The following is a 24,573-nucleotide window of genomic DNA, read 5'->3' as shown; positions in this document are numbered from 1 at the left end:
GACAAAACTGCGCGATATAGATATAAGTCTGCAATAACCCATTAGGGAGGATAAGAAAAAGGGATGGTAGTCATTAGCATATAATGACAGTAATTAAAATACACAAATAGAGCTATAAAGAAGGCCCGGCGGTGAAGGGTGGTTGGTTCATCATCCGCCGCGTGAATTTATACATGGCAAATATTTTGGCTGCGGCTGAGGCTCAAGAATTAAGAAGCGTTGTTTAATTTATTAATTAATGGAGGCAGTGTTGCGGAGATGACGAGCAATACTGAGCGGAACTGATTAGTCTGTATCAACAACGCGGATGTTAACGTTTATGAGGATAATAAAGAGTATACTTTTATTGCGTTGACGTGCATATTGATATGCATATCCGTTGATTAATTAACTGCGACTAAAACATGCTCTAAACTCTGTTTGTTATGTGATTCGCTGTTGAATACCCCTTGATTAGACGTTCAATAAGCAGAAAATTATTAACACCATTTTTCCCAAAGCAGTCGTTATTTTCACTGAATTAAGAAAACAGTCAGGTTCTTATTAACATTAAAATAAAAGAACTCAATTTGCAATCCTTCAGAACGGTAGCTGTAACAGCACACGATGATGGGCAAGCCTTTCGCTCGAATTATTTCAATTCATTTCTCGTCCGCGCTCCGCCGCCTCCGCAGACAATGGCGCGGCTAATTACGAGATGTAAGGCTTTATTAACGCAATCGCGTGGTTATTAACATAAAAAAATAATATTTACTGGGCCCGAGCCGGCGAAAGTGCTTAATTTACGAATATTGCGGCATTACGCCGTCCCAACCCTTCCGTCTTACAAATAATTGCAGCGATGTTACGTCTTGAGGAATGGGATAAGCGCCAAGATTAAAGCTCATCCGAGCTGTTATACTGAATAAGATTTAGAATCCTAATGACTGGCATTTGAGATTTCGTAGAAATTTTACATATCTTTAGTATCTGTAAATAATGTCGTTGGATATTCCACTCACATACTACAAAATTGACTTAGCAGCCGGTCTTAAATAGTCGTCTCGCAAATTACCTATTGATATTTTAATCAAAAGCCTGTCCCTTCGATTTCTAAACGTCAATATTAGCATATAAATAGCGAGTAAAATATGACATCAGCATTTTAATTTTTCTATATTACGAAGCGATTTACAAATTAGCGGGTAAGAAAAACGCCTTGAAAGCCTTAAGAGGGTCGACCTGCCCGCAGATGTTCTATTTAAATGTAAATTTTGCACCGACACGCCGACGACATGGATGAAAAAAATAATTTAGCATCAAATATTTGACGTCACATCACAATCATTTGTAATATTAGCAACGAGAGCTTATTATTCAGACATCTTGATTAAATCGTAACGATATTACTGTTATATTTTCTTTTAAAATAAAAATATTTTCTCTTCAAACTTTGGTCTCAGGAAGGAAAAATTAACAAAATTTGACAGCGGTATTTAATCAACGCTCACAACAAACACTACGGGAGGGTGACAATTGCAGACACCGGATGAGCGAAAAAAAGTAAGTATTCTTTTCAAGAAAGGGCAACAATAAGAGAAAGAATTGCGCGGGAAAGGTCCGGAAGTGGAAGTGACAGATCGCCGACAATGGTGGAAAGTCACACCTCTTGTTTACGGGACGTCGGGCACGCTGCTGAATTAGCTATCATTTACTTAAGTACTTTATATAATTAAGTGGGACGGCCATTAGTGTCACGAGGGTCGCCATATTCTTTTCATTGCCGTCTCTAATTGCAACTATTAGTGCGAGCGTGAACTGGGTACATGTGTGGTCGGAGAGGACTTTACGTGACATTTATTAGACGAGGGAACATATTTTTTGTCTTGTACCGTTTACTTGCTACTGAAGAGTCTGACTATAGAATAAGGAAATGATATCGTGGTGTTTTATTACGTCCAATTGATTACAGAAGCACAATTTCATTTAAAAGATGAATTGCATAGTTTATGTGTGGGAAACATATTTTCTTATTAGGACGCAAAAATATGTATATACACGCTTCAATTTTAAATTCCTTTCAAGTACGACTCAAAACATAAATACCTAGACGCCATTTAAAATCTACATTAATCCCCTTTGCATCTCAAATTAACGAGTCGATCATAATTGATTAAGTACAACGTCGAGCTAAGGAATACCACAAAGGAGTCCATTCGGACTGCTGAGGAAAACAAAAACAAGAACCCCTCCCTTTTTTGACCGAACGGCGAAAGCGAAATCTCGCTTTGTTCATTTACTCGGTAAACCGATAATTTCATTAAACAACAAAGTGGGACTCGTCGGGAGCTTTGTAAACACGCCAAGAAGCCAATGTCCCCTAAGATGGGAAATTCATTTGGAGAAAAAATCTTGTCTTAGAGCAACGCGGCGAATTAGGAATCCGAGGTCCCTTGCTTGTTTGCACGATAAAAAGTGTTCAAATTTAATTAAAATCAAAGTAAGTTTTGAAACATCCAGTTTAATTAAACGTGTTAAAAAGTTTTCGTGACGTGGAAAAAAATGTGGATAATTTACTATCGAATGAAAATCGACCTTCTTAACCCTTGCGAACAATCCAGTTAATATCGTAAGCGTAACCTAAAACGGGTGCATTCCGCACGTTAAAAATATCGCGGAGTAATTTGGAGCATTCGGGCGGGCTACTCACATTAAAGTTCGGTAGCGGGCAAATTAAGCCGAACCCCCGATATATTGCGTTTGTTCTTTTGATGCCGCCGGTGAAGGGTTAAAGCCAAGAATGCTTTGCTTTTTATAGTGAACTCAATAAAGTGGGGGCCGAAGTTGTATATGAGTGCCGAGCTTATATGAGCTCGTTTGATGAGATAAATCGTCAAATATTGACCCGCATTATTACAAAACAAGTAGGTATGTGAATGAATAAATAATTTACTGGACTGTTTAATTTGTGCAATTTAACAAATAATGTTCATTCTGTGCTTTATTACTTCAAAAATTAATAATATGTCCAATTATGGTTGAACATTATGTTAGTTTTCAAATTATCTGTTAGATATTATTGCTGACCACCTGTTCTTAAGTGCACTCTCTACCAACTCTAACCTTAAATCCTGTGTATCCAACCTAGGAGACATCATAATAATATACGGCTATATAAAAGTAAAAATAAAATGTGTGATTGTGAGAGATAAATTGTGGCACAACAAAAATAAAATATTGTGGGCAACGTTACGCCAAAAATTTTACCAGATTTTTCTTTCAATATATGAATTTTTCACACACGAGTATCCACAAATACTCGTTATACAAAGCCAATGAATTATACCTCAGTCAGGTAATTAGACCGAAAATACCATTAAATTAATAAATAAAAAACAGGAGCGGACCCCATCGGCTCTCGGAACGACGCATGGGCCCCTCACTCGAATAAATTTATGTAAAAATTTTCATTAATATTTTTGAGGCCGGCCGTCCGCTCGCCCTTGGGAGTGAAAATCGAGTTCGCGGTCGCGATGGAAAAATGCAAACCGAAAATTATGGGGTCCCTCGCCTTGTATTTGCTTATGAATACCGGTACCTGCCCCCGCATCATGAAATATAAATATACGACACGATACGGGAAAATAAAATTAAAACAACAACAGAACCACACGATAGCCGATTACATAACGATACGTAACTTACCTTTTTCGTGAGTAGTTTTTTGTCGGCCCTCCACCTTTAAGGCTGTAAGTACACTATGAAAAACGCCCCTCGCGGGATCTTTCGAGATTATGAAAGATTTGTGAGTCCTGGAGTGGCGCCCGCGGCCGGTCGCAGTGAGCTTAAGAGATTTAAATCGCTCGCTGGCCCGGAATGCCAGATACAAACAGATTTCTTACTGCCCCGCGTTAGTAGAAATGATATCTTGGAACGAGTGTACTCAAGTTTGGGGTAGATAAACGCATATCTGTATGTTTTATTGCTTCTTTAAAGTAAGATATTTTCCAAGAAAATCTTCATTTTCTTACGAAAAATCTTTTACGAACTCAGTACTTATTTGCTTAACGAATAAATTCACCACTATTTAGGAACATTGCAAATTCTTTTGAAAATATTGATAACAAAACCAATTGGAGATCCTTGACAGATTTTTTCAAATGATTCTCATACCGAAAATCACGACTAAGTACATAAAAAGATTTCTTAAACATTTCCCTTGAGTTAATAGTACGACCCCAGCACAATGCAGACGAAATCTGTAAGCGATATCTTTCCACGAAACCTGTAAATCTTTCAGGCATTTTTATATTCGCCGAGTTCTCCCCGAGTCTGAGGGCTAAGCAGGTCGCACCACCATCCCGGAGATTATATCTTGACACTTGATGGATGAATGGTTATTGGATCTCAACATTTTTATCATTTTGATACAGTTGTGGGTCGTAGGTGCGCCGAACAGTTTACCGCGCTGCAGGGGACATAGTTTACTGATACATTTTTCAAAGTTAAGTTAGTTTTGTATGCGACGCAGTTTATCGTAAGATCTACTGCTTAAACTGTTTTGAAGGCGAAGAGTGAACACTAAATTGTGTGCGGTATACAATGAAGTTGATATAAATCACTGGTTGCCTGTTGGCAAGCAGTGATTTATATCAACTTCCTTAAGGGCTAAGTGTCACTCAATGGATAACAACAAATAATAATTTGATTGATATACCTAATTTCTTTTTATAGATTATATGTTACTGAATTAGATATCTCTTTTAAAAATCAAATAAAATTCTCTCAATTCATTTGCATCAAATAATTCTTCATGGAGTAGCATTCAAGAAAACAAGACTTATTTTAACCAGATATCCTTTGTAGAAAAAACCTAACTTAAAAAAGTGAGTCAATATCATAACTCGCATTGAAATCAATGTCGATAAATCAAAGTGATGTATGGGTTCGCTATCCAAGGCTTGTCTGGTGTGAAATATGTAAAATTGCCAATGTTCTTAGCGTGCAGTGGAGCGGCGGCTGACACTGCGACCCGATCGTTTGCACTCTTTACTACACCCCTATCTCACACTTCATATCATGCGTATGGTTTGCAAAATAAGCAGTATTTTTAAAATGTTTTGAATACGTCGCAATTTATGGAACTTGAATATTTTTACGAGAAAATCAAGTTAACAATATAATATGTTTCATGCATTGAGATTATAGTAATACATAAACATGTGAAGATTTATCAAAAATCATTAATACAGTAGTCGTTAAAAAAGAAATAAAGCAATGTGAAATTATTCACGAGATTTTAAGAAGAAAAAGAACACGCTTTTTGTAATCGCGTGTCCAACAAAAAAAAATCATGTGTCAATTTTGAAGAAAATGTGATACACACTGGTAAAATTCAATTGTATCCTGACCAAAAATTCCATACAAAATACCGTAAGATTCAAATATGTCGCGAACCCTTTCGGTCTAACGGTACAGTCATTTTTCCGAGCGCTTTGGCGCGCATCATAAACGATATGTTCAGAAAAACGCCGACCGCCACCGTCGCCGTACCGTTAGCGGAAACATATCAATTCAATTTGAGCCGAGGTGCTCTGAAATAGGGCTGCCGCACGCTAAATCATGGCACCTTCCCGCGATAAACATTGGGGCACGTTTTATTAGATATGACAGTAGATTTTTATTTTGATGCTACGTTGTTAATTATAGCACTTGCAGATTTAAATGCACAGAAATGCGAAAGGGAAAGAATTGTTAAACGCTTGGATAGCTCAAATTAAAGTCCATAATTTGCATACTTTCTAACGTTTGTTTCTTAAACTAACCACATTAAAAAGAATCAAAATAACCACAAAATACATCCATATACTTTGCGAATTCTAATCACACGAGTGTATGGCGAGTGAGCTCATTGTGCAAAGGATTTAAGCCTCAAATTCATAATACCGAACATAGCTATAGCGATATTCTTATACCAATTTGTAACAACAACAAAGCAACATTGTTAGTGAGCCTGTAGTACAATTAACCCCCTTGTTAATAAGACAGAAAGAGCAGCTTCAGTAAAAATTCATCGAGTCATCTACGCCTCAGTGGACATTAAAATTAAAAATGCACACTCGGCCGCAATGCCTCAAGGAAAATATGTTCAACCGGGTGAACGCTTCCTGAAAATTTAAAAGCACTGTCCTTTTTCTTTTAACAAGCTTCGTTTTAAGTATTTTTTCTTTTTCGTTAATTTTTATTTATTAAACCGAGGGTTTTAAATGTTTCAATTTGTGCCGCTTGGTGTCGCTTTGTTAACAGGGTTTTAGGTGAAAATTAAATGATATACTACAAAACTTTCTCGTTTGAGCTGGAAAATCTTCCTTAGGACATGTTGCTATTATTGAGAATGTGTTAATATTTCCGTCTAAATCATCGCGTTATCGATTTATGTTAACAAATGTTACACAATTAGAAAACTATATGAATATAGTTTTCAAATTGTATAATACTTGTTAAAATACTGCCTAGAAAGAAGATAATGAATCGAAAACATCTTCAAATTCTAATTCCGCAAGTACCAATAGATAGCTTCCAATTTAATATCCCAGTCATAATTGAAGCGAAGGTTCTTCCAAACCCATTACGGGAGCTCCTAGGCTAGGCTGGCGAGGTAATGAACTCACATTATAAATGCAACGAGGCAGCGCCGACGCGATCCGATGCTCCGATGCACTGAACACCGCGACGCGAAGAATTAATTCATTTGCATGTAAAACTTCATCTACGGCACGCTACTTAAGATTAGGATGTTGATGGGGATCGATGTTTAGGGCTGCTGATATGTACCTCAAAACTTTGTTAATCATAACAGATGAAATATATTTTTTTTTTACTGGAACGATATTTTCGTTAGAGTTTTTAAACTGGATAACCGTGTACTTTAAATTTAAGTTAACGATTAAAAACCTCTACGTTTGAACGAAAACACACACTTACACTCATCGTAATGATACAAGCTAGGTTAACTTATGTCAGATTCTGTAAAACTTTTAGAAATATTCTAAGTCATAATTTTACCACTAAAATCGACCTAAGACTCAACGTCACTTCCAACCCTAAATTCATAATTTTCGAAGACGTCTCTCTAACTAACCAACAGACGTCTTTCCCACATACTTCTGAAATAGTTGCGAGTCAAAGTTCGTTGACTTTTACCGCTTTTAAGTCGCTGAGACACCTGCATTACTCGGCGACTCTTAATGGGATCCCGGGGCCCTCACTGCAACCTCCTAATTCCACGTACTCCAGTCAAGCACTTTTTACAGACACTCCGGTCTCTAGAGGACAATCGGATGTAACGGTGACGTGAATTTGCCTAAATGAGTTCGGTGATTGAAAGTCGAAAGTGGGCTTTAAAATTACGTGAATTTGTTTTGAGAAATTTTGTATATTTTTTGTATTTCACAAAGGCTTTTAGTCATAAATTTCCTGGTTACAAGTAGCTCGTCATACTCTCTTCGTAGTGCCATTACATTGGAGTCACGTTTTGCATCTAGTTTATCCCACTTTTCCCTTAAGAGGTGAACTCTAGTTACATTTTAATGACTTTAAAGAAGCTTTGTGCTTGACATGGAGCAAAATTATTTAAGCATCTTATTTTTTGTTTTCTAGGAAATAAAATTTGATGATAGTACAAGACTGAAAATAACAAAATAAATTAAAGAGGGTAACACAATAGGCGTAAATAGAAGTTCTGAATGAGTAGCGTCAGAAAAAGCTTGGAGTGTGCGTGATCGTCCCCTAGGGGGCGCACTTATCATTGACATTAACTTTTTTGTTGTCCATAACATTTGCATAACTCTTAAACTCTGTATCGGTACAACAGCGCCTCGAAGCCTCGAGGCGACTTCGGGGAGAGCCTACACTTTGTAAGATCATTTTCAGACTTTGCCAAACTCGGTTCGCGTCTTCTGGGCACCATAAAAGCAGGGAAGTCATTTGTAAATTACCTTTAATGGCAAAAAGTGCTTATCTCGCACATAAGAATAATATTACTCCCTTTAGATAGGCTGGTACCTTCTGGATACAAGAATATAAATTGATACAAAACGTTATCGTACCTTTAAGGACAGCAGGCTTCATAATTACTAAAATTTCATCTCCAGAATATTGAGTAAAATTTATTAAAATTTATTTATTTATTTTTACAGGGGTACCCACAAAAGATTTAAAATCTTAATAAATGAACACTACAGTTTATATTTTTCCAAATATTGAAACATCGAATGAAAATGCTCACAATATGCCAGACAAATTTTAAAATGGAATTTTAATGCCCTCATTGTGCAAAAAACAATTAAAACATTAATAAGCATCTTTAACGTTAAGAATGATTTTGACGAGGATATTTTGGCAGCTGTCACAGACAGACAGCCCTTCGGCAAACGAACCTAATTCAGACCCCAGCATCTCTCACACGTAATAAGTAAAGGGCATCGTTTAGATATTATTACTGTATTTTTCTTAGTTATGCTTGTATTACTGGGTTATAAAACTGTGTTACAAACAAAAGTTTCTACTTGTAATTGTTATGTTGTATTTGTTATGGAATTATAATGTAAAGCTCTTCTTATGTATTGAGCAAAAAACTATGTTTATTTATCGCAGCTAGTAGGTAAATGTCCAGCTGACTTTTCTGTTGAAAAAAAAATTGTTGTGACAACATCGAACCTAATTGCATTTTGTGAATATTGGTAGAGAAAATGCTACATCTCATCATCATATATTTTAAATGTTTGGGGACATTGTATTTGTTTTCGTTACACCTTTGTTATTACACTCTCACAGCTTTACAACACAAATATAAACCACTACAGAATTTAGACATAATTTCTCCATAGATTACTCTCAACCACACTCAGAGAAGTGTAAAACCTACAACAAATACTACTAAAAATATAACAGAACATTAAGTCCACAAGTCCAAGAGAAAACAACAATTTTCCTTATAACCATGTTTACAGTATCACCGTAAGCATTCACAAGATAATTGGCTTCCAAAATAGCCCCTTAATCCATCTTGAGATTATAATTTAAAAACATGAGCCGGTATAATGGCACGGGACAAGGTAGAGATGGCTCTACGTGTCTCTATGTAGAGAGGTAGAGAGGTAGAGCCGCTTGTAGTGGGCTCGATGGCTTAATAAGTAGGTATCGCTGGCAGCAGCTGTTATGATACCGGCCGAGTGTCGCACCGCTCACCCTTAAAGAGATTTTTTTTAAATAGAGTGTATGGAGATGGACTTTGGAATAAATGACACAGTTTTTGTTAAAAGAAGCGGATTATATAAAATCAGGCGCATCTATTTGAATCCTGTAATTAACGATTTTTTATTCTCCTTGATCTAGTGTGCAACGACGTAATATCATTGTATCATGCTTACATGCTGAAAATGACTTCAATGTTGTATTAAATACCAATGCTGTGGGCAATATAAAAATGGACAGTATTTTTTTAAAACAGGTGTCTATTATCAACGTATCAAAATAATTTTAAATTCTTCTAGAAAACTCCAAGAAAAAATAACTCCGCATTTTATCTTGTCAACTTACTTATTTGGGTTGCTATAACGAATAACAAGCACGTTCCACACTAACCAACCAAAACGGTACTTACTCTAAGGCGATCGCCTTTTTTCTCGCCCCAACCTTCGAAAAAAAATAGGGGAGATTCCTATCTTGTCGCTTCTAATTTACTTATTCCTCTTTTAAAGACTTATTTACCTTCAAAATCCCATTGTGTCCCGAGCGGGCCGGCAGAGGCATAATAACGACGCTCTACGTGTCAAACAAGGATTTTCTTAAAAAAGCAATAACAATTTACATAAACAGCCAGTGCTATTTAACAGTTAATAAAGAAAACGATGTCGCAATTGACGGGCTCTCGTTTAAACGCCTTTTACATTGAATGGGTGTATTGTTTTTACAAGATCTTCCGTTTAAGAAGTGTTAGGGATAAATAAAATTCAATGATAAATGAGCTTTATCGATTTAAGTGATACTGTAAGAAAATTGTCAGCGTAAAAAGGTACATAAGACGTGCTAGGGAACACCTAAAAATAAAATTATACAAAATTACCTCTAAATAAAATTATGAAACATATTATTTGGTTATCTGTAAAAAGGATTACGACAAAATATTAGAGTTGCGTACTCAATTTAAGCAGTAAAGTTTTTATGTGACCTACAAAATATCATTATTTTAAAATGTACGTAACAATCTCGGGTAACCATCTTCAACAAAGCAGTGGAGCGTAACGGCAGCCTCCCACTTAGTATTCATCGTGGTTACTTGTATCTCTGCTAATATCTGAAAGCAATCAAATGAAATCCGTGCCTCACGAGCGTTACGCGTAAGTGTTGTACACAATGACCCAAATTCACTCAAGTTACGGAATTGTTTCATTAAAACCGACCCAAAAGTTTGACGCCGACCGCGGCTGGGCGCTCTACCCATCCGCGATCGATCCCTGGTTCATCGCACTCTATTCACAAATACAAAACGTGTACTAGATATTAAACAAAATCAGGGGATAGCCCCCTAATCAAAAGCGAAATATCCCCATCATATCCACCCTCAAGTTAATGACGCGAACTGTCCGCCGCATATCAACCCCTTCCCATTAAAAACTTCCAGCCTTCAACTCCACTAATAGTAATCTGAAACAAAGTTCAACCGGTTCAAGGTCGCAATTTAAAGTTTTTCCAAAACTTCTTTTCCCGTTCACTTTTTTATAAGTATATAAATCTTTTTGCCGGCGAAGTTCCACAAAGTTTTTGGCCCAGATTGTCATCGATTTTTGTTTGAAGAGTTTGTTTTTTCATTGTTCTTCTTTACTTGTTTGACGGTTAATTCATAAAAACTTTCCCGCCCGCACAATCGATAACGACCGTACAGTCGGCTTGTAAACAAAACCACGCTATCTCACTTCTACCAACTATGACTTGTCTCAAACAGCGACCAACAGACGTATTTTACACGTACACAATAAAACACAAATAAAATACCTGAAGTGTTTAATCTGGTGCCATAACTTTCAATTTATAAGCCATCAAATGTAAAACAATAAAGCCCATCATCGCTGAATACGCAGCAGATTTCCCTCGGTTCGGTGGCTGCGTTATTTTCAGTTGCTCCATAAATATTGCGTTTTCGCGCCAGCTGTAAATATTTTCCCCATCATAAAGGCTATGCATAGAGTCGCCCGGAGGGCTCTCATCACCTTGGTCCTGAATATTTTCATATGTAACGCACGAGACCCTCTGTCTCAACTTATGTAAATGCTGCCCTAACACTTTCTGCGTTTTTCTCTCGTTTGACTCACAATACAGCGCAATTTGACGGTAGATCCAGACATTATCCGCATAAGAGCTCACCTCGCGACTCGCACGGGTTCACAAATGGATATTGTGATTTAAAGTTTATTTCGGGGATTGAGAGGTCGACCCTCTCAGTACATTATGTGATTGTTGAGTCAATTGAATTGAAAACAAGAAACAGACACAATAGCAAAGATTTTTTTGCATTAATTGGTAGTCTGGTAGACAAAGAAGAGCATAATGAATAGCCGTCCCCACTGTCCGTCTCGGCTGATTTATTTCATGACTTTTCGGATATGCAAATAGCATTAACATTCAAAGATGTAGGTATCGCCGCCCCTAGGAAGAAATCCGCGCCGACCGCACGATGATGCCAATCCAGGGTGAATCTTAATATTTTATGTTGTGTTATTTCCCTTTTCTTTTTCTTTCGTAATATTATTTATTTCCTCGCCGACAATGAGATTCCCACTTTGGCGCGTAATAAAAAAGAATTATTGTTCATCTTTTTATAGCATCCCGTTTTGTTGAGTTTTATGTTGTCATTGAAGGAGTGTCAGTTTAACGCACTCCCTAGCAGAAACGGTTTTAAAAGTGTATGGTAACGAGTATGGCACTAAACAATTGGTAATCTACACAGAAATAATAACTGACCATGGAATTTCATCATTTATTTCTTTCTAAGTATGCTAAAATGTTTATTTCAATCTAAAGTCCGGTTGCTAAAAAGAGACAACAAAAGGCATCCAAAAATAATAATCCATCGCAGTTTTACAGCACATCCTTCACACGAGTGATTAACAAGTCCCGAGAGGTTAGCTCGGAAGAGTGGGAAAAAATCATCGCGGCCAGGGGAGTGATCGGCACGATGATTGATCATACCACTAATTGGATGATCGATGATCTACCCGGGATCTATGGTTTTTGAGCTGCAGCGAGGATTCAAAGGCAAGAACATTTGAGGCTATAGAGTGTTAAGCGTTTTGAAATGTGTTTCGTACATTTTTGTTTCGCTCCTAATGTTTCATAGAGATGAGATTTGTTTAGAATGCAGTCTGGCAAAATTAATCAAATGTATATTTATGATTGATAAATGAAAAGTAGACTACTTAGAATCGATTAAAAATTGCAAATATAGTCATAATATTTTAAACTGAATAAATAAGTTCTTTTACTACAAAATACTATCAACCAACGCTATTTAGCAACGTTTCAAAACAACACAGAACATACCAAAATACCAAAAGCAGCTAATATTTGTGTACACGACGTACCAAATATTCAAATAAACTCCTACCACGGCAAATTAAACATCAAGAATGTCTCCTCTCATCCATCACATCTAATGTGATATTTGGCAATAGTAATTAAATTCTACATTAACGTACGGCAGGAGATCGGCGGAACCTAATTTTCATAGCTGATTAGACGTACCCCACATGGGATCGTACGATTACATCCGCTACTTATTCTGTTACGAGTATTTGACGTGCTTTTATGCAAAAGTTGTAATGAATACAATGGAATTTTGAATTTGTAAAAATATTTTTTTTTATTATTTTCTTTTCTTCTCTTGTTATATATTTCTATAATTGAAATGTAATTACATACAATAATATTTTATCACTATTATATATATCCGTGGTTTCATAAAGAACAAACACTAAACGAATGAACACACTGATTACATGACACAGGATTGTATTTGTGAAGTGAAGTTTTTTAAATAATTATGCATATACTTCCATGCATCTTAAAAGTACTCACTAAATATCACAACTGTAGTATCATGAGTATTCTACAATTCAAAAATAAAACACAAGCTCCTCCACAAAGCTTACAATCATTAAATAATCGCACTCAAAGCAGATAATTCCCACAGTGATTCAGAATAACACCGCATCTTGTTCGTTGATGCTACCCCTATCAACTGTCTGATGCACGCACATCACCGCTGACGTCATAGCTGACGTCTTACCAATGAAAAACAAACACCAAAAACGCACCCCGCTCATTTCACATAATTACCTTGTCAAATTTCGTTTACCATCATTCCTATTTAGCGATTTGAAAATTGAAGACGTTTTGTTTTGTCAGCTTAATCCGCCACTCGGATGAATTAAGGGATGAAAACATTTGTTATTTTGTTAAATTCCATTACGTATTTAATAACTCGTTATTAAGTAATACGAATTAGTAAACGCTACCCATTTTTTTACTTTCTCTACCTCTACCATCTCTCCTAGTTGAATACAGTTAGCCCCAAACAATTCCGACATGACGTTTTATTTGCTGCACTACTACAAATGGTATTTTAACAAACTCTAGTCAATTTAAAATATTTGTTTTGTACATATATTATAATATTGTAATAATATATAATATAATTATCTGTAAATTAAAATGTCATTTTCATTACACTAGTATTAAAGCATTCTCAACAAAGCAGTTTTCCCAAACCAAATTATAAAATCGTATTTTCACCGCCACTTTCTTCCCTAATTTTCACACATTACTAAATGAAAGTGCATCTTTAACCCGTCAATCTTCACGTAAAACAGCTCCGTACACAGTGTAAAACATTTCATCGAACGCTATACTTACAGGCTAAAGAGTGGGTGCATATAAAAGCTGTCTAGAAAGTTTTCTGTCGCTCCACACGGATCGATACCGCACTGAGGTACGTCCGGGTATTACACCCGGTAATGAACGAACAACAGTTCGCTTTAATTTGGGTTATTATGTCATTTGTGGTTGTTAGTCTTTTGGATACGGTGAAGTCGCTGGGAAATTCTTTAGTGGGTTTTTTATTTGAAATTAAAATAATCGATATGTCGATGGTATAGAAAGTTTTCGTCCGGAACTTAGTATGACACATTGGCCGTCAAGTTTTTGATCCGAAAACTGGATTTCTACTTTTAATTTTTTGTTTAAATTGTTTACTTCTTTTCCAAATTATTTATGAAGTTGATGACACTGGGAACTATACCCTGCTCAATATGACACAAAGTATAAAAAAAGGATTGTTATTTATAGGTAGTGGTATAGGCCCACGTGATTGCTCACTACGGGAATGGAGCCTCATATACTTGATAAAGGCTGCGATATGATGGAGACCGCTTAACTATTGTGCTCAAAGGGTTTTGAAAGCTTTTACAACTCAGATGCATGAGAAGTGTGTTCCACGACAAAAAGTGTGAATCTAATTCCTAATATTTCAAAAACATATTGTATGCGGAATATTATAGAAACAATGTTATAAATATTAGTAAAGCCTACATCTCCTAGACTTACCTCATAACATATCGTACGCATTATTAGAACTGACGTTTAATAAACTTGAGTTACTTAATAAATAAATACGCCACCCCATTTCTTCCCTTTGAGTTTACCTCGTATCGGTTAATTTCATTAATTTCCGAGGCGAGCACGCACTAAGAAACCTGTCCTTGTATAGCGACCTCCAATGGGGATTTGGTCCCAATTATGTATTAGCAAAACTTGGCTGTACCGCCCGCATGCGATCCCGCAAGGGATTATCAAACTTTTGTGTACATAGTTCGTGTATTAAGAAAAGTGAGAAAAAGGGTGTTACATGCCTTTTATGTGTTTAGGTACTTATCCTGCGAGTCTATTGATTTCCAGTAAGCTGTTGAGTTTAATACCGACTTAGGTTTTATACCTAGTACATTATAACAGCATTTTCATCTTTTCTTTATTCGGTTGAAGCCGAAAATCATTATACCTTGGTTAAAGCTTGTTCTATATATACCATGCGTGTTTTTTGAGTTAATCATATCAGTTGGTAATATTAATTTTGGAGTCCTAAGGTTATTTACTATTAACCCACAGATATTATTTTATTAGTCAATAATTCCGTGTATGGTTCTAGTTACCAGCTATTGAAACTACCACCACAATCTGCAATTAGGGCTGGGGCACACACGTCACGTACCGCCGGATTAGCGCCAGTGCACGCACGGTCCGCGACTCGTCCGGTGGTAATTTATAGCTAGCGGTGTGTCCGCACCTTTACCCCGCTCTGGCGTTGACACGCTCAATTTATGGACCCGTGTGAACTGCACCTAAATATCCACCGGAAACCTGAGGTGGTGAAATTTAATTTATGGGAAGTGTGTATTTAAGGTGAATTCATAAAATGTTGAATATAGCTTAAATAAATACACAGCAGTATGTTTCAAAGTTAATTAATCACGTAAATGGATCCAAGTATAACACAAACTTACAAGACCAGCTGTAAAACTTAGTTAAACGGCGATGTTGAGCTAATAACAATTTCGCATTTCTCCAGTTTTCATTTTATTAACCGAACTTTAATTCATTTCGCTTCTGCACCGGTAGTGCACGACATTTCTCATTTTCAATAAACTTCAAACTCTAACGTAGCTTTGATTATGCTTGTTCACCTCAATAACCGACTAGGTTCTTTTCACTGGAACTAAACTGTTTTCAGTGCGCTTCTGTTTTCGCTCCGCAATTAAACTGCTGTTAAACTTCTTGCAGCGATGTTTGCAGAGCACCTGAACGGTCTGTGAAAGTTGTGCGGGCACCCTGCTCCTTGTTTGCCTGCTAATTATCCCGGTTTCGGAGCGCAGTCAGCGCCCAAAACGCTGACCCGCTCTAAATGGTCAAACGAGGCTAAAAGCCTTTCACAGCTCCATTCAAATAAGGCTTCGGTCCCACCCTGTTACCATAGTGACCGCCTACTCCACGCTATTATTTCATTGTATCAACATTCATATCGACATCACGTGTAACGTCGGCTCGATTAAACGAGGGGCGGCCCGAAGCCAGATTTGTCAAGTCTCCTTTCAAATTAGACGCCGCGGCCACGGTCCGGCGACCGGCGTTCGCACTTCACGCGACGTTTAAAATCAAAAGCGCAAAAGGGTTACGTAATCCGGACCTTTTTCGACGCGACTTGTGTTTGTGTGCATGTCTCGTCTTTTGTCACGTATTCTTAATTAATGCCCGCCAGCTGGCGAGCTACCCCACTCGTCACATTTTCATATCGATTGCGAGAGGGTCTCGACTATACACCGCACAATGTATTGCACCGATAAATCTCGATCGGCTGAACGTTTTAATTTTTTTAATCGGAAAATGTGACATCGAAAACGACTCTGCTAACGTCCCCCTGTTTGCGAATCGGAAGTAAAGCCTAATAAACCGGCGCTTAACCTCGCGCGACAAAGCCGATACAAAGTGAGTGACATCCCGTCTCTAAAGAGATCTCGCGAAAAAATCCGGCGGCGGCGACGTGTCAAAGACACCGCGACGCGACGAGCGAGGGGCTCTTTGTTGCCTATCGAAATATTTTTTAAAGCTTAACTCCTTAGTGAATTGAGAGATTAAGTCCTTTTTGAAGAGGCAACCGGTCCCCGGGGTCGGGCGTGATCATTCCTTCAGATCTCATTTCCGTGGATGCTCTATTTGATTGTTATTTTTGTTACTTTTCCCATTTTGTCCGGGCGCCGGCGGGATTTGAAGTGACAGTCGACGATTTGCACTCGAGCGCGATAAGTGTTTTCCAACGTTTTTTATTTCATAAACAGCTTTGTTAGCGTTGCTTGTTTTCTTGACTTTTTATTTTGTACTTAATAGGAGAGCCGCCAATTATATTTTTTACGGCGTAGCAATTGACAAACTTCGACAAATACTTGTTTCACGGTTGGATTTTATAAACAAACATTTAGGTACCAAATCAGTAAAAAAAAATATAAAAATTAAAATTCGTGCCAATACCCTATCGTTCTACGGTTCGTAAGTGTAATGTAATTAATTCAAGAACTACATTATGAATCATCCAATACAAATTGCAATAACGCCATCCATTTCTATACACAGATTTAGTTTCCACACGAGCGGGCAGCGAGCATAAAGCCACAAGAAAATATGCAAATGACTGTAAGGCAGTAGGTAAGCGCTCGTAAGCCATGTAATTATTCACATCGGATTTGCAAATCTCGCCCGGAGCGTTCCGTTTCCGCACTCGCGCATTAAACTGACCCTTAGAGCGCATTTAAATCAAAACACATGTGCTCGCAGGACCGGCTTAGCGGACGCTGATTTTCAGATGAGGGCTTCCCCTTTTTGCGGGTCCCTGCGTCGATTCCTTGGCGGGCGATGATCGATACCCCGCCCCCGCCGCCGGCCGCGACCCTCCCTCCCTCGCTCTTAATTAGGACTCGGAATCTGCGGCGGACACACACACACACGACGACTCCCGTACACGGTATAATGTTAATCAACTTTCATTATGCACTAAGGAATTATATGGGTACGCCTGAGGAGTGATTATCCGCGTTAAGGCCGCGTCCCCGACCAAGAAATCATACTTTATTATGATCATTCCGTATTCGGCGCGGCTTTACGGCGGCACCTCGCGGGGCGACATCGCATTAGAATTTACTGCGCATATATCATAACATCCTGTAACTCGTGCACTATAGTCTAATATGTAAACATTGATTAATTAAAGCAGCCACAAAATAAAATATTAGCAAAAAAGGACAGATCAAGAGAAATGTTTTTTTTTTTTTTTTGCTTCTGTTGCTGTTGTAATGTCTATGCAATACATACATTTTTTAGTATTTTTTGTCAAACTGTATAGATAATAATGTAAGCTTCGTATCCCTCATTCGAAGAAGATTGAGTAGTAAAGGTAAGTAAAGATACACTTAAAACTACCTTAGTCTTTTTAAAACGTAAAATACAATCAAAATCAATTAAAACTTTTCATTCCATAACCAGTTTCCTTCATAACTGTAAGACGCCATACATTATAACTATAAAGGCATTCATACGGCATCTATGTTTATAACGCGTGAGATTAGTCCCGAGTAGTGGACCCACAATATTCGCGCACTAAGCACTTACATCGTGATTAATTTTACTGCCAGCAACTATACACTCTATAGACAGACATCTTTGAATATATTACTCCAAGCATCCCACAGGAGTTTGTCCGCATCCAGTATGTCCTGTGACCGTCTGAACTTTGTAAGATATTTGATACGTACTAATGTTTGATCATTTGTTGTTTCTATATCTGGGAAATCTATGTTTGAATATGAATGATGCAAAGACGTAAGCTTTGTATTTGTGTATGAATTACCCCATTACCACTACCAAAACACAGCGCACATGGCAAGACAATACAAGGTATTTTTCATAAGCTACTTATACCTAAGATATTAAGATAAATGAAAGTAAATAAATCACGATACATCTTTAGCAAAGTCATAGAAAATGCTTGCAGCAATCAGGCAGAAATGAACGGAAGACTGGACGTAGCATACATGATAAAATACTCCAATCGTCGTACAGAGCAAGTAACAGAAATCTCTAACATAAACTATAAACGTCTACATACAGTAACATAATTGTTTTGCATACCATACATAGCAAGGCTTCGCTTCGTCTGAATAGACCCATAATCGCATACTACCCCGCTCGCCCCAAGAAAGGCCTACGACTACTCGTATTGAGATCACCCTTTAAGCTTCGGTTATGAGGATAAACCTCCAATAAATCTTTCACTTAGAGAGCCGTTTAATTAACGCATGTAATAAAATTTAATTGATCAAAGCGAATAGTTCGGAAATAATTTATGGGACCACTTGAGCTACCTTTGTGTTTTCATTGTTATGACGTGATGTTTTACTTGTAAGTATATAGTTTCATTACATCCAGGAAAGGGTAAACGTATTTTTTTTAAACTCGAAATTGTTAAATGTCACTCACTGACATCTGATAAGTTACACTACTTAGTCTGTAAAGATGTCATGGCGTAACGTGTGACAATTTATCTTATTATTTTTGGTTAATCACGACAAAAGTATAATTGTCCCAAAACAAGAACCACTGCATCATAACAAAACATTTTTCTCCCTAATTACATCTGCGCAATACAATCCCAAATCAATCACTCAAAACGTGGAAACTCACGTTACCTTTTGATAAATGAATTTTCTTACTTCATTTTCTTCACGGGCAATTTATTTATTCTGTTAAGACTATATGACAATACATCCAGTTTAAGAAGAACTCTTAGTTTGTTGACGAGTCGTGTTGGAAGTGTAGGTGTGATGGGTCTTGTAAGAGTGGTTGGTTTTAGCACACGTGTATTCACAGGCCCTTGTACTAATTTAATAGATGAGGTGTTGCCATTAATTACAAAGAACGTCGGTGGCAGCTCGCCGCGGGTAACGAGAACAAATTAATAAGATTATTAACTCCTTCCGACAAGTCATTCTTTCTCGCGCTTGTACTCGCTGCATGTGTGCTCGTGTTAGGAATAATGTGTGGAGAATTTTCTGAAGTAAGCAACTACATGGTAGAGGAAATTAAAAGTTGGATGTACTACAATATGTAAAATGAACTAAGAATAGTGCAATGTCTTATAACGCTTCACAGTGTTTTAACACGCGTAGTTTTTAGGTTGCTATATAATATGTTATTGAATTCAACATGTAATGTCAGATATGTCTTTCATTTCATAATCCTTGAGATACCGAAACCTAGAGCTCTTTATTCTGCCTTCAAGACCAATCAAGACGCATATTATAATATATTTCTCATACTTAACAAGAAAGCCATCACCACTAAATATCTCTTATCAAATTAGCCACATTTTTCTTCAAACTTTTCAACCCTTACCGAGAAACTTGTCACGATATTAATCAACCCAAAAAATCGTCATCCAATGCAACAAGCTGTCTCTAACAAGGGCGGCCACATGTGATTGATTGTTAATGAAGTGGTAGGGCGATAGTTATTAATGACCCGCGGCTCCGCCCGCCACAGAACACTTCTTTATTTACCCACTAACACCTATTAGGTAACCGTCCGGCACAGCCCACGATATATCATCCCGACAGGAACGTATCAATCAATTTCCCAAATTATAACGGAAAATGTTACACCCTTTTATTTTGTAAGGCTAAATATGTGGACTCGTACATGTTATTTTTCTGCTTTATGGTTTTGGGGCCCGGCTTGACCAATTGATGTTTGGTAAACTTAAATTACATCTCATTTGATAATTATTTGTTTTCGACTTATTTTTTCATATTACCGAGTGCAATAAAAAATCGGAAGTTAATATTTTAGAATAATTAGGTATACATAATTATCTATTCAGTGAAAATCAGAGATCTGACGATTGTATTTCTAATTCCCCCAAATCATGAAGGGTTTTGTTTTATTTCAATTAAGTCGCAATCACAAAGAGTTGGGACCACGACAGTCACTCTATCGTCGACGATTTAAACAGATGTCGTGTTAAGGAGGTCCTCCGGAATATTCGTTTGGAATTTAAATTGCAAATTTGTGCGGCGGCAGGTGCAGCTCCTCGATTGAACATCGCCCTCCCTTTCCACTTCATACACAAACTATCCCCCTCTCTGTCCCACACGTCTCCGAAAATCAACGAATAATGAACGTCAACAAATAAAACTCGAGCGTCACTAATTACTGGGGCCGCTCAAACGAAGAAAGGTAATTTTTGCACTCTATTCGAGAGAGGAAATCTCGAAGCTAATGGCGTTAATTTAAAAAGAGGCCGATGACTGTGATTTTTCTTTCGACGCTCAAACTTCTCGACTCGTGATTTATTGATGCTACAAACCCGGCTTTTATCTGTGTCCATCCCGGCTTCATTCTTTGAGGTTTAAATAAGGCCGTAAATAAAATGTCAGTCACACACTAGAGGTCTCGTTTCGTAACTAAACAGAGGGTGAGGCGATTCATTATGAATGAGTGGTCGCAGGTACCGCGGCCTAAATTAAAGTTTAGCTCATCGTGATGTGTACAATGTAGCGACTACTTCGGCAGGCCGATCACGGAGTTGCGGCGGCTTAATGAATGAAGAAATTCCGGAGAGCCCCCACACGTGCCCCTCGGCACTTGCCTCCCTCGCATACATTGTAAACTATAGTTACCATCGGAAAATAGTCCTTGCCCTTACTACCAAAACATTGACTTATTGAAATTTTCTAATAAAATGAAAGTGGTTGTTTTTAGGGCAGTGTTGAAAAGATTAAGTCTCTTTTGTAATACTGTGTAGCGGCCTTATTAATCTTTAACACCTTTTGTAAAATACCTACATGGACAAATAAATTTTTAGATTTGTAAATTTAACGTTTTATTCTCATTGCGTTCGATAATTATAATTATCGTCTGAAAAACTCATTAAACTTTTCCTGACCTTAGAATCGAAATCGGAACCCCATGAATAATCGCACTTACGACCACTAGACTAACGAAGCGATTCGGTGCTTCAGTGATTTCTGCAGTATCCCCACCGCGGTTTTGTAACTGAGTAATTAGCTTTCCAATTTTAAAGAGCGCCACGCTCGGTGGCTCCCATCAATCCGCGCCCCTGCCTGCATCGAATCGATAATAATTAATTATTTTTGACATAATCACAGCTAAAATCCATTCTCTTTTTGCTAATTCACGTCCCTATAATAAAACGGGACGCCGCTTTTAAGACTCGCCCGAGTGAAATTGATAAAAAATAAATAAGAGTGAGCGCAACTTTTCGCCAAGTCAAACAAAATTGGGCGTTAGCTTACGACGCCCGATGGTGGGTGATTAATAATCTTTCACTTATCGCGCTAGTTCGATGCCATAAAAATAAATCTATACGTAGTAAAGCAATGGATATTATCGTAGCGAGCGATCATATCAAGCCGACGTATCTGAAACCCATATTCATTGGTGGTGACGAGGGATCATTGTGGGAAACGTACATCAGTACAATCGGCGGGACACTGTGTCAATATTGGACACGTCACATAATAGGCACAAGATTCGGATGTGGGTACTCGTGTACAACTCGCTAATAGACGGAGGACCTTCGACTTGATACGCTTGACGTACTTGTTCCAGGTTCAATAGACTGATCGCACTCATCGAACAATTCAAAACAGCTCTTTGTTTATTTACTACATTCTACCAGTTTGGCAGCAGACTAAGTGTATATTTGAAATTCTTACATGAGAATTTTCGCATTCCTTCTAAGATATAGATGTTATAAAACTATGCTGACTCAATTCTTCCATAAAAAATAAACAAGTTACTCAAACAACAAGCATTGTTCAGCCATTACAATATTGATACCGAGGAATATTGAGAGCAAACCGCGAGTTCTGAATGCCGGCACAAGTTGCAGGTACTTAAAAAATACATAGTGAAAACATTAGCTCCGCCCGGGGCGGGGTTGGGCCGTGATTAAACCCAGCGAGGCATGCATAACGAGCCCGGTATGTTTGAACGCTTACAAATACTTTCCAAGTTGGTCCGGACAGCGGTTGAGGCGGGCACCGCTACACCTGTGCTTGTTTATCGCCGCTAAGACTGCCGGTACCCCCACAACCGCTGATGTACTGTTTGTTTAGGCCACCGAACAACCCACCCTGACCCACTTATTATACATTAACAATATTCGATAATAAATCAATCTTAAATTCATATAATACCTACAACAACATTCAATTCATCCGCCTCCTAAGCCGTCCCACATAGACACTCCACCGAAATTAAATAATATTTTGAAGGGATTAGTATCATGATTGGGCGGACACATGCTAATGCAAGAAGTTTTTAATTAAAACCGTCCGCCGTTAAGAGGCTGCGTAATGGCTGATCCTCAGGAGGGATCCGATATTGGGTGTGTACCGGCAAAGCCAAAATACAAACATATTTAGGTCCGGTAAGCGTAGTGTGCGCCGGCTAATCACCGGCCGGAGTATGAAGGACTCGTGTACACAAACCCTTGCTCGTTCTATATGAAGATTGTTGTTTGTTTCAGATGCACGCGACTGCACCGACGAGGACACAAACAAGGTAAATAAGAACGTTACCGCTGTTAAAACGTTTAAAACTAAAAAAACAACATTACAGCGGGAGTGCTCCCCACAAGCGCAATCCAAACTTTGGCGACGAGTTTATGGCCTCTGTGACCGCCAAAAGTCGCCGAGGAAAAGTGCAAGCTTGTTTACTCATATATCAGCGGGTTGGGTCGACGGTTTCTTTCCGATAAGGCCAGCTCCCCCGCTGCCAATAAAGTGATTAAGTCACAAATCGTGGTGCGACTCCTCTCTTTACCGGCCCTCTGATATACCGACGCGCCGAACTCGCAGAATTGCTTTTTAATTTATATATTTTTGTCTGTTATTTTCTGTTTTTCTTTCACAATGTCGATGGTTTTAGATAAGATAACACTAAATTGGATATTAGGATATAGATAGATTTATGGGTACCTGTTTTTTTTTATACGAAAACCTATTTAAATGTATTCAATTTTTGTCGTATGTAGTCCTGATTTTTGTTAAAATGTATGACATCTTAGAAATACCATATAAAAAATCGGTAAATCGGTTAAAAATACTGTTGAACATAGAGCATTAAAAAAAAATAACAATATATAATCACACGTATGGCTTTGTTCGAAGCAAAGACAATCACTTTCGCTGAGGCACGGGTTTTATAGTTCCACTGTAACAGTGGGTCGATCCCCATTGAACGGCTCTATTACAAATAAATTGCCCTTCGAAAATGCTCCGCGTGTTATAAATTTCATACGTGCTGAGAAATGACATACGGTATTATTTATTACGAACAGTTTTTTTCGGGGAAAATACAAAGAAGACATTGTGACGTAATTGAGCAACGTATTATTGAGGCACGCTACAATTCGACAGCAATTTTCTGTGACAAAGTGAAAAAATATTGTCCTTTTTAATATTTTTAGGAAAAATGTAACCAAGCCACTTATGTATGTTCCGGTGTGATTCTATCACGTTACTTCAAAATAGTTTTGGGGATACAATTTGTGATGAAGTTTTCTGAACTTTATTATAAATGTTATGTAAACGTAAAGTATAAATAGTGCAAGCTTTATAGCTTGCATTACGGAATATTTATATATTCCGTAATCCAACATTTTTTTTACTGACGTAGCTCAAAACAAGCCACACTTCATGTGTACCAACCTCTACAACTCAACACGCTAAACTGGCAAAGGAAATAAAGATATTCAGGTTAAAATATACAATCTCACCATCACTGTTTCCTTACAAAGTACACAACATTAAGCTTCATTATCAAACAGTTAATCAATAAACAAATACATCTGTATTGCGGTATCATTAACGTGTCAGGAAGGCTTCACCCCCGATCCCGTGTTTACACGTTTTC

At 37.7% G+C, this 24,573-nt stretch overlaps 1 protein-coding gene across 8 annotated transcripts in view; it reads left to right on the top strand.

Moving 5' to 3' along the window:
• The window catches only part of LOC142972265 (uncharacterized), a 202,007-nt gene that overhangs the window by 132,377 nt on the left and 45,057 nt on the right, over positions 1 to 24,573 (top strand). For all 8 annotated transcript variants that reach the window (XR_012959446.1, XM_076113203.1, XM_076113210.1 and 5 more), the window contains exon 4: positions 23,186 to 23,220. Coding sequence is in view for 7 of the 8 variants with exons in the window: in XM_076113203.1 (XP_075969318.1) it covers positions 23,186 to 23,220 (35 nt within the window). In the remaining variant the exon portion in view is untranslated. The remainder of the gene's footprint in view (positions 1 to 23,185; positions 23,221 to 24,573) is intronic.

This window comes from Anticarsia gemmatalis, chromosome 4, assembly GCF_050436995.1.
Source record: "Anticarsia gemmatalis isolate Benzon Research Colony breed Stoneville strain chromosome 4, ilAntGemm2 primary, whole genome shotgun sequence".
Lineage (NCBI taxonomy): Eukaryota > Metazoa > Arthropoda > Insecta > Lepidoptera > Erebidae > Anticarsia > Anticarsia gemmatalis.
This window is presented reverse-complemented; position numbering and strand designations above follow the sequence as displayed.